General features: G+C 38.2%; 1 protein-coding gene across 2 annotated transcripts in view; it reads right to left on the bottom strand.

Moving 5' to 3' along the window:
• The window catches only part of DHX9 (DExH-box helicase 9), a 46,844-nt gene extending 35,734 nt beyond the window's left edge, over positions 1-11,110 (bottom strand). Inside the window, exons 1-7 of one of the 2 annotated variants that reach the window (XM_003767493.4) lie at positions 10,965-11,110; positions 9,541-9,668; positions 8,757-8,897; positions 7,554-7,659; positions 5,052-5,179; positions 4,293-4,441; positions 1,540-1,586 (exon numbers count right to left, since the gene is read on the bottom strand). In XM_003767493.4, coding sequence (XP_003767541.1) covers positions 1,540-1,586; positions 4,293-4,441; positions 5,052-5,179; positions 7,554-7,659; positions 8,757-8,897; positions 9,541-9,651 — 682 coding nt within the window. In that variant the 5' untranslated portion in view covers positions 9,652-9,668; positions 10,965-11,110. Of the gene's footprint in view, positions 1-1,539; positions 1,587-2,415; positions 2,545-4,292; positions 4,442-5,051; positions 5,180-7,553; positions 7,660-8,756; positions 8,898-9,540; positions 9,669-10,964 lie in introns of those variants that run through there. The other variant, XM_012547728.3, reaches the window with a different exon arrangement.
• Positions 11,111-12,086: the final 976 nt, after the last annotated feature.

Here is a 12,086-nt window from a genome sequence, read left to right as displayed (position 1 = left end):
ATTCTGTAATTAAAAAAAGAAAAAGTCCAAAGAGGGAAGGATACCAACACCAAGAAATAGGTCAACTAAAGAATCAAAGGGAAAAAATGTCTTAGTGTCCATTTTTTTAAAGTTACTATACAGGGCAGCTAGATGGCACAGTGGATATAACACTAGCCCTGAAGTCAGAAGACCCGAGTTCAAATTTGACCTGACACTTAACACTTCCTAGCTGTGTGACCCTAGGCAAGTCACTTAACCCCAATTGACTCAGCAAAAAAAACAAAAAAACAAACCAAAAAAAAAAGGTTACTACATTTAACACTAACAATCATAAAAGTAAACAGTGAATTTTGACATAAGTATAACATGGACAAAATTAGGAAGATACAGAAATCGTTATTATGATTATCAAATCTCAGTAACATAATGTGCTCAAGAATAGTCTAGTCATATCTGAGTATCAGGGTCCTATACCTATAATCTCTAAAAGCAGAGGGAAAAGGAGCTTTTATTTTTGTCCAGGTTGTTTCACAAATTCAGTCTTGCCCATTTAGTAAAATCTGATGCCTTATTTCTTTAAAAGCAGTTTATCTTATCATTCTTGTCATCATTACTGGCAACCTTCTCTTCATTCAGCCTAAACAAACTGTAGTCTATCAGTAGCCAGTTACATTTAATATAGATGGTACTCTCTAGAAGTCCTTGCTGACCAGGGTCCTGTCACGTGATCCCCCCATTTTTTTGGTCAGCCCATAAAGAGAAAATTCTTAAAATTACAAAAACACTCAGTTGACTAAAGGAGATCTCTCTTCAATGTCATAAATAACACTGTTGTTTCATCTAAGGTCATTCCTCTCAAAAATTTTGCCTCTTTCCCTTTGCTATCAGAGAATATTCTGCACCATATATAGTTAGTAATCTCTTTGATTCTTTTCTGGATTCAACTGATTCAATATGCCTAAATAATTAAAAGAGTGACTGTGACTTATACACAGTAAGTATAAACTCAGATTTTTCCTTTGAAGGTTTCAGATTAGCAGATATGAAAATCTATAGCTGTCATCACTCTTTTACTCCACCGATATACTACACAAATGATATACTCGTAATTGTCTCAACATACAATGAGGCTCTATTTTTTTCTGAATTTCTGTAATAAATATACTACTATAGTATATACTATAGTCAAGTAATTGAATGATGGCAACAAAGGTCAATAAAGTGTCTTAAGGAGTCAGCATGATAAACACTCTTGATGTTAAACTGATAAACTGACTTAAAAGTCAGCAGAACTGAGTCTGAACCCTTCCTAATACAGACTAGTTTTGTGACCACAGGAAAGTCTCTAAACTTCTCCAGAGTCTCAATTTCCTCACCTATAAAGTAAAGACAGTTAACACCTGTAATACTTACCTCATGGGATTTTTTCAACTAATAATTTTTCAACTTGACAGAATCTATGTCAAGTAGTTTGTAAACTTTAAAGTAATACAGGAATGCCAGCTATTAGGAACTGTAAATACCACCCTAAAAGAGCAGAGGAATAGAAGCACTTACTTCTGCCCAGTTGCTTGACATAAATGGTCATTTCTGCAATAAAGCTCCTGTAACAACACATACACAAACAAGGTTAGTGATTCCACTGCTAAGAAAGACTGAACCCAGGGTTCCCCAAACAGCCAGGCTTTCCAACTGCTTAGGCAAATCTTGGCAAAACCCCACTGTAAACAAATTTACTCCTGTTCAACCCTAGAACAAATTATGTGCATTAGCCTCAAATAATACAACAGTACGAGACAACTGTAGTCTATATGAAGAACCAATTGTTCTTGAAAAGAAATAATCTGGGTTTTGGTTGTTTATTTAACTCCAATCCCAAAGAAAAGAGTGAACAGCCAGCATGGCTTCAGCGCAAAAAGAGCTTTCCACATGGCCTGGGACTAAGGAATAAAAGCAGGCTGACAATTCTTCTGCTAATGTAGACTGTGGTTCTTTCAACAAGATTCCTCTGTATGATACAGCCTACTATTGACTGTAGCAGTGACCTGTTTAGAGACAAAACACATACTCGCGCACGCGCACACACACCCACACAGAGGCTGCACATCAGTGGCTCCAGAGAGAGACACGATTCTGGGATCTGCCTGCAGTTGGAAGTAGCCCTTGATAGCACACAAAGCACCAGTAATATTCCACTAATTTAGTGTCCTGGAGAATAAAAATAAAAACCAGTTTCTAGAAACTATATCTGAACTTGGCTAAGGAATTATAGGGCATCAATCCAGGGTTTAAAGAAGCTGCCCTCTGAAAACTTTTCTGGCACTTTTCCTACTCAGGTGGGACCTAGCCTTGACGTTGTGCTGTGAATAAAACAGGTTTCATGAGGCTTTAAAACCAATGTTAGACTCCTTCCTGTACCACTTGTGAACTGACCTTCAGGCACAGCGGCTTCATGGGTCAAAGGCCACTGGCTCTCAGGGGCACAACATCCACCCTTTCATTAATGACACCGATGCCAGTATGTTTCTCAGCCAGGCTTATAGTCAGCACTCAATCTCATTCTCCTCCACCTAGGGGGAACAGCGACACCAGAAATCAGTTTACAATAGTCTCCCATGTGATTGCTTAGTACGGCCTAAGCAGCAGCACATGTGTGATTAACACAGACCTCTGGTGTTGCTGTCTGCTATGCTTTTGGTATAGGACAAAGAGTCATGCCCATGATTGTTAGTGGATCCCCCAAATTGTTTATGTTTCCCATTTGCTGCTTCCAATTCTTAAATTCACATTCTTTGTATCAGAAGTTACTTATAAAATATAATGAAACCATATTTACAATAATGAGCTTCAGTCACACTTGTATACCTTGTTAAAGCCATCAAGCGTTAAGCTCATTCAGTTCTGATGCAAAAACTAAATATTCTTTCTCCTCCTCCAGGCAAGAGAACCAAATCATTAAGAATGAAGATCTACATCTTTCCTTTTTACATACCTTCTTATTCCATCATTATTTTAATCTTCTGATACCAGAAAGAAAATGTTTTGAAATTTCTCAGGATTAAACAAAACAGTTGGGGGGAGCCATGCTTTCAACATAGCATTTATATACTTTTAATCCAAAAATTTACTTCAATTTTTTTTTGGGTTTGCAATATGCATCTCAGGGAGTCATAACCCCATAAATTTAATTTTCCTTGCCTTTTTCAAGGAAAATCTTTCAATGTACAAATTTTGAAAATTTTGAAAGACAGCCAGATATTATTGGATATGCCAGAGTGTATTTTCATCACAACCTCCCCACTTTCCACAATATGCTGCTCCCCATAAGAGTCTAATCCATACGAGCCTTCCTGGGAGTAATAATTAATACACCCTGGAATGCTCTCTGGAAGAACAGCAAGCAGGCTGAGAAACATACTGTCACCACCACAACCACCTCCCCCTTACATTCACCATTATAACAATACTGCCACACACAGGAGGCCTATAGCATAGATGACTTTAACATAACCTTAACCACAAGGCTTCACCAAATCTAGCTTTTTTTACAATTCTGATAATCAGCAATAGATTTTTGAAAAGTATTCAATGTCATTATCAAGACTACTGAGGGAGCTGCCTCTAAAATCCTCATGAAAACAGCCCAGCAACTAACATAGACAAAACCATATGCCCCTACATATGCCAATTAAACACACATGCAAAAACAAGGCTTTCCTTATTCACCTTTCAAACAAGGCCCTCAATTTCAACAGGGATCTGTAAGAGGACTGGCCACTTTGAAAGTGGAAAATGTTAAAGTGCCATTTGGTTGCACATCCAGGTGCAATCTAACCTATGTTTGGGAAACCTAAGAAGTTAAGAAAAAAACAATGGAAATACCACTTTTAAAGGTCACCTCTGACCATCTAAAATGGCCAGGCTGTGATGAAGGTCAGTGGAAACAAACAATACAGGCATTATCTTTATAAATCTTTTAAGTCAGCCAGGACCAAACCATTCAGATCCATCAACTTTGTCTCCAATCCCCCAAATCAGCACCTTTAAGGTCTGACATCACAGATAGCATTTCTGCTGAGAAATGGACTTCCATCACATCTAAAGTCATGTGTTCCAAATGCCGACATGACAACTTGAACATTAAAGACCAATGGAAATTCTTGTACTAAGTAAATTATCTTTTCAAATGTCACCTTTGCTGATCCAGGAACCAAACCAGCCAAACGTGTACACAAAATAGACTTCTACAATACTATTCCCTAAATTTAATTCTAACTTACTATAAAAGGAAAAGAGCGAAACAAGCAAACCTGTTGTGATCAGGACCCACTTGGGTGTATTTATATTCTCCCTGGACCTTCTCTTTTTGGAAAAATTGATTCAGCCGAGCCTTAGCATTTTCCAAGGTCCAGTTTCCATGAAGACCAGCATTTAAATCTACTTCTTCTGATTCCAGAGTCTAAGGAGTAAGACAATTATTGCAATTATAACTGTCCCCTGTCGTTAGCTATGTTGTCCAAGTTTATATTCAACACTCTGAATAGTTTACTCTTGTCAAACTGAAAGTTTACAACACTTTTGATGGTATGCAAGTTTTAATCTGGCTCTAATATACTGTTAATGTCATACAGTAACAAACCTAGAAAAAGTTAAAAAAATTTTTTTCAACATTTTTAGTTTAGCAATTAGACAATTCTACCTTTAAAGATACTTACACTAGCAGAATAGTAAGTCTTCAAAGGGTAATTTTTAGACTAGTTAGAACTGTTACTGTCTATTACCAGATTAAATATTTTTATTAATTTTTCTTGAATAATTCCAGGTTTCTAATGTACTTCCATAGGACTTTTCAACCAAGTTATAATCTAGTTGGAATCTACAATGGTATGAAGAAAACTAATGAAATCAAATCTTTTGTGCTTAATTCTGTTTGAATGCATAGTTAGTACATCAAGTGATTTCTCAAACTGCCATTTAAAAGAATTACCCATTTAATCTGTGAATATCATTAATTTTTAGCTAAGACCTCTAATAAATAATTTAAATAAAAACCAGAGAACCAAGCCTACCGCTTGTGCTTCTTGCTCCTCCTTTCTGGAGTAGTAATCCTTTAAGTTGGCTCCACGATCCCATGTACCACCTGGACCAGTACCAGGACCATAACCAGAGCCTCCAAGTCCAGAACCTGGGGTACCATCTGTAAGGAAAAAATAGATTACTTTTCAGATAGTGTAAAAATGGGTGTCATAAAACAGGGGAAAAAAGCAATTAGATATTTGAAAGAGAAAATCAAAAGGTAAAGGAATCTCACTGTAGTTGTGTCATGTATTTGGAGGGTAGGAATAGTAAAGAAAAGGTAAGGCAGAGATCACTGAACTTTTGGAACTTGCAACAGATTCTTCCCCAGTGAAGAAGAATTTTCTGAGTAGCTCTTGGGTTCCCAGGAATTAAAAGTGTAGATCGACAGGCACCTCAAAACAAATGGCATTTCGTGCTTTATCTGAAGAAAAAACTAGCAGCAAGGAATGATCTTGACTAAAGGGATATATTTAAGAAGTCATGTCAATGTGCAACAAAAGCAAAACAATGCTTCCTGGAGCATGTTGAAAGATAAGCTAGAAAGCCTCTTTAGAACCATCACACTTAAATTTACCTAATTGTAGGAAATCAGAGGGATGAGTCAGACTATAAAGAAGCTAGAAAAATCACTGAAGGGAAAAAAGAAAAATGTTGGAAGACCTAAGGAATGCTTTAATCACTGCATCCAATTAAAGTAGGAGTTCAAAATATCAAGATGAAGCAGATCTAAACTAGTGAGGAGCTGATAGAAGACTGTATCTGGAAATGGAATTTGGACTTTTGGTCCATGAAATGAGATAAAAAAAAAAAAAATGACAAGATCTTTACCAACAATGAAAAGCACCTGACAAAGGTCAGAAGACAGACATTTTTCTAGAGTATCTAGACGATCTAATTAAGAGACCTTCAAAATGGAAAGGGAAGAAAGAAAATTACCTATATGTGAAAATCACCATGCCAGACACCAGAGTACCGGGTACTTGAAGAGAAAAGCATTAATTCAAAGGTGACTATAATGTAAGAGGGGAAGAAATGGTATCAGGAACATTTGGGGTGTCCCCAAAGTTTTAATTCCAATAAGACTTTGAGGATAACCATTATACAAGTAAGTAACAAACAACTTGAGATTATTTCAAAGAGGTAAATTTCCACATCCCATTTGTTAGAGGGAAAAAAATAAGTGCTCAAAACTCAAAAATGAGTTTAACACTTAGTGAATCAACATAAAAGCAAAAAAGCTACAGCTATTTTACGATGTACCCTATAGGCACCGTATTCAGAATCTCAGTATAATTCCCATCAGATCACATCTGAGATAATATATTCAACACTGAGAACATGACTGCCCCATGGTAAGCAATTTGAGTTTAAGATGCCATAAAGTATGAAAGAATAATGACAGATTTAGGAATATTATCAAGAGAATGACTGGGGTAGTAACAGAACTAGAGACTTTAGAATTGTTTGAAAAAACTGGGAAGACTTTTCCTGGAGAATTTAAATTTACCTCTTAAGTATCTGGAGGGGGCGGGAGGGTTATAAGATGATTAGAAAAGTAGGAAGGATCAAGTTCTGAACGATTTTATACACGAAGATTTTGTTTGATTTGAAGGGCAATAGGGCAATTTGAAGTTTACAGAGTATGGTTGAACTTGCACTGTAGGAATATCACTTTGATGGTTGAATGGAAGATGGAGACTGGACTGTAGACAAACTTGAAGCAGGCAGTTCTACTAGCAGGTTACTGCAGTAGTCCAGGTGTAAAGTGATGAGAATGTGTACCAGGTAGGTAGAAATGTTAGAGAAGGGTATATATTCAAGAGATGTTATAAAGGTGATAGTGACAGATCTTGGCAAGAGATTGAATATGGGGGTGAGAAAAAGAAAAATCAAGGATGACACTCAGATTGCAAGCCTGAGGAACTGACTAGGAGGATGGAGTTGTCCTATATAGTTAATGGAAGGTAGGAGGTAGGAAAGATAACTAAATTCTGCTTTGGACAGATTAAATTTAAAATGTTTACTGAATAGCCAATTCAAGATACCTTGGAGATCTGGGATTGGAAGAAAGGTTGGGGCAGGCTAAGTAGATTTGAAGACAAAAGAGATGGCAATTAAATCCACAGGAGTTAATTAGATCAACATTACAGAACAATTGAGAGTTCTTCAAAAGTTACTTTGTTTTGGAATTAATGGCATTCCAATTTAGTAGGAACTTTCTAAATAGAGGAATAATTGTCCACTTGATGAAGAATATTGTAATGAATTTGGGCTGGACTAATCAATCTTTAAGATCCTTTCCACCTCATTCAGTGATCTATTAGTAAATTACTAAGTATCATGCTAAGCATCTTACAGAAAATCCTTAATTCACGATCTTAAAACACAAATGTAGCCTCTATCTATTATCTTTCTAAATAATAGAACTATACTGAGAAAGAAGTATTTTCAATAAGGGAAGATACATACAGACACAAATTTATGACCCTTACCTGCTTGGAGAGCCAGATGAGGAGGAAGAGGTCCTCCCAAAGTAGTTGGTAAATTTCCACCACCACCCTCTGCTGAGTCAGTTGTATCAGTAACAGGGGGTGCTATCTGCAGAAGAGAAAGCTATAAATTTAAGTGTCTTTAATTTAGAAAAAAATAGCCAATCCTTTTAAATCCTGGCTTAGAAGATTCTTGTGATAAATTTTTATGACAAATTTTAAGTTTTCTCATTATATTTGCTGTGAATAATGTTAAATATGTACAGTATGTTGAAGACTAACATTCTGGACACTCCTGTTTTCCTCAACTTGGTTAGCAACTGCTATAAAATAAAGGGGTTTGGGAACTCAGTTGAGATAATCTATTGTATGATAAAAGAACTTCTTTAAAGTACTACTTTGATGTCACTGATAGAGCCAAATCTACTTGCTAATATTTCAAAATATAAAATGTCTTTTGATCACTGTCTTGTATTCAAGCTCTGAATGGTACAGAGAAAGATTAATGGATTAGTAACATGAGGAAAGGACTAGAAAGGAGAAAGAACAATTAAGAGGTTATTACAATTAACTAATCCAAGGCAAGAGGAGATAACGGCCAGAATAGGAGGATCTTGTAGTAAAGGAAAGATATAGGAAATATTGAATAGATATAATCTATTTTGGAGGTGAGGAGGGTGAAGAATAAAAAAATGCTGTCAAAATTTCTATTCTGGGTGAGAGAAAGCTAGGAAGTAAGTTATGTTTGGGAGGATGATGACAATTATATTAACAAAGCTGGAAAGAAGTTATATTTAAGAAAGTATCAGCAAAAAAGAAACAGCTTAAGAGAATGGAACAAATGCTTATTTCCAACCACATTAGGTATAACAGACATACAGAACCCCCCCCCCCCAAAGCTAAAACAGATTATTAATTTATGATAAAAATATATTTTACTAACTTATTTTTTTCATTTTGAAGCTCTTAATAAATATTATTTTGATAACATGTAATAAATGAGAGAAATTGAGGAATTTCCTCAAGATTACAAAGCAGGTAAAAACCGAAATAGAAGCAAACAAAAAACTTTTGAGACCTAGTTCAAGCCTTTGCTGCTGTTTGTAGTGAGCTAAAGTATCTGAAGGAAAATTTTAAATCCTCAAAAGTAGACAAATATCCTAGAGTTTCTGCCACGTAATTAGGAAATGGCAATTTTATACTTACTCCAATAGCTGGAACTTCTTCACTCTTTACTTCATTCACTCGAACCAAATAGTTAACAAAATCTCTGGCAGCATTGCTCTGAGCATCTTTCTTATTGGTGGAATTGCCCATTCCAGTATAATTAAAACCTTCCACTCGAACCTGAAACCCAAAACAAAACAAAACAAAAAACCACACATACACAAAAAGTTACTTCAAGAACTAATTTAAAAAATCTATATATTAGCCAATGTTAACAATAGTTAATCTCTAGGATAGCTCTCTACCAACTTTGTCTCTACAATGCTTGGCAAATCTATAGATCCACTCTTGAAAGTGTCTGAACAACACTTTAACACCAAAATTTTAGTAATCAAGTAAAAGAAAACTTTCTTTATATCTTACAAAGCAAACTTCTTACACTTTAACACCAAAATTTTAATAATCAAGTAAAAGAAAACTTTCTTAGTATCTTACAAAGCAAAACTTCTGCAGATAGTATATCAGGAGTACTTAAACTAACAAATTAGGTTATAGAACAAATTACCATATAGCTGATAGCCAATTGCACTTTCATTAGTCTTAATTCCCTAGTTCCACCCTACTGATAAAGACAAGGAAGTGTCTAGCCAATATTTAAGTATTTCTAAGTTGACAATTCAACATGTAGAAACCCCCTCTTACCCTCTATATCCCACTTCTGAACTATTTCTCTTAAATAGTTGGAAAGATAGGATTTCCCTTCTTTAAATTTAAATCTTATTTCTTAGAGATCTCATAAATCAGAATCATATTCTTTTAGTACCTCACACATGAATTTCTGTCTGTTCTTGTTCCCCACTGCTCTTATTTCATAGGTTGGGGTCATTTTTCTTTTCCCACACCAGGCATATAAGAAATTTTTGACGTCACCCATGATGTGTCTTGTTAAACCTTGAGAAAGAAAATGTCAAAAATGTAAATAAATTCAAAACATCAGCCAAATGCCCATCACTATCATTCACGATGCACTTTAACACAAAAAGTACAAACTTGGTAAATTTTAAGAAATGTATATATAAAATATTTTGTGTCACCTCATTATGTTTTCATTCTAACTTAAGGCTTAAGACAATGTCTACGTACAAGTTTTGTATTTAGGGCATTAAGTATATAAACTACAGATTCTGAATAGCTTTAAAATTTTTTCTCCTGTGTTATACTAGAAATCTTGTCCTTTCATACACCCGAGTCATCAGAAACATTTATCGAAATCAGAAAAAGGATACTCATAGTACATCATTTTATATTATAAATAGAAGTAAAGCAGTCACCTGAGAAGTCTATTCTAAAAGACATTGGATACCTGACTGAGATACCCTGGGGGAAGGAGAGGTACTCAACTACATGGCATCAAGAAATGCCTTTGCATCTGTTACTCAGTTTACAAAAAACTAATTTTTTAACGTGTTTGTGAATTTACCAATTGTATAAGAGATTTTCCTCGGCAAAAATAAGACTTTTACACTATACAAGAGACAATATGCCAAAAACCTGGCTCCAAAATATGGATATCTCAAAATCCTGAGAAATATGACTTTCTTATGTTACAGAAAGAGAAAATTTATGCTCAAGTCTTAAACTATCGTTTTCCCTTAGCTACAAATCTAGTGGGGACAGGACTTTTGAGCCCTAATATTGCCACAAAGTTAATAAAGAGCTGGACCAAAGTAAGTGCGGCCCATTGCAAACTAAATCTACTGCTGGCTGTGCTGTTTAAGCAAGTCGAGAGCCATATTTACCTATGCAAACCAGACCAGAGCTCTCACCGACCAGGCTGGAGAGGAGTGGTAAGTGACAGCAACCACAGCAACGGGAGTTTGTTACTGTGCGTGTGCTACAGAGGCTAGGAGCTTATGGGAAACAAACCACGGGGCTTTTTATCTGGAAGAAAGAGTAGCCGGCAGAGGTCCCCGATTCCCAAAACACACGCACGCTCTCACCAAACTTGAGGTAGTAAAAAAAAAAGTCACTGAACTGGGGGAGAAGTACTTTGCCGGCGCATGCGCAGAGGCACGAGAACGCGCATGCACAGTAACATCCGGGACTCTGCGAAGGCTACCCCAGCCCCCACCCCTCACCCGCGCTTAGCGACAAAGCGGTAACTGCAGAGGAGCATAAAAAACAACAACAGTGTCCGCCCACTCATTCTCACCACGACAGGAGGCGGGAGGGATTCCCCTTTCTTACCGTCTTCCTCCCCGTCTCCCCAAGTGCTGCTCTTCCGAAAGCCGCGCGTGGCTCGGTTCCTTCAGAGAGGCCCCACAGACACACAGCCACTCGCGCGCAGCCCGTCGCGAAATGGCTCCTACTGCAGCGGAAGACGGAAAGCGGAAAGAAAAGTTGCGCGTGCGCTTAAGTGGCCTGGGGGGCGGGGAACGGGACTAAAGACGCCCAAGGCGCGGCGGTGGGCGGGGTTAGTGGGGAGAACGAAGCCAATAGGGAGAGCTTGCGTCGCGGGTGGGCGGGACTATCAACGTGGTAGAGCCCGTTATTTCTCTGGAGGCGGGGCCGATGTCCGTTTGTAGCCGCTCCCTTGGGGGAGGACCTTGGACATCGGACCCAGTCGCACTGCCTCAACTGAAGCGCGTTTTTGTGATCTTTAAGATTGCCTTTATAAGACTGCGTGCTACATAAAGTACTAAGACAGGCCTACATTTGTCACGGAGCGAGCACAGGCCCAAGAAAAGGCCGGCCCACCACGTGACCTTGGGCGAGCGAGGCCTCAGTTTCCTCCTCTGTCCGGAGTAGTGCCGACTCGCCAGGGTCCGAATGTCCACGATTTTTTCCCCAAGCTAAAACACTAACCACGGAGGTGCGCACCAGAAGGGAAGTTAGTGAAGCAGACTAACCCCCTCCTCACTATTTCTACAGATAAAGAAACAGGCTTAGAGAGACTTGAGGGACTCGTCAAAGTCGCAGGGAAAAAGGTTCTAATTATGGTCCCCGGATGGCGCATCAAATGCAGGAACCGCCTGGCGGTGTCTCGTGGAGGGGACTACATTTCCCGGCGTCCTTTAAGGCACCCACGCCGGCCCGTGTGCAGGACTCGCTCGCTGCTGGGAGCTGTTCTAGGTACTTAGCGAGGGAAAGTCCAGGACCAGACAGCCCCGGGCCGGGCTACGTGAAAGCCAAAGGTACTAGTGGGCAGAAAAGGACAAGCTGGCCCTGGAAAAGAATAAGGTGAGGAGGAGCCGGAAGATGGGCTGTGCTGGACAAGGGCACGGCCAGGCGCCCGCGATAACGGAACGCAGAGTGCTGAGAAGAAGAAAAGTGTAATCAGAGGCTGTCAAGGACTAAGTATCTACTAAC

This window comes from Sarcophilus harrisii, chromosome 4, assembly GCF_902635505.1.
Source record: "Sarcophilus harrisii chromosome 4, mSarHar1.11, whole genome shotgun sequence".
NCBI classification, from domain to species: Eukaryota; Metazoa; Chordata; class Mammalia; order Dasyuromorphia; family Dasyuridae; genus Sarcophilus; species Sarcophilus harrisii.
Note: the sequence above shows the minus strand (reverse complement) of the source record. Positions and strands in the feature narration are given on the sequence as shown.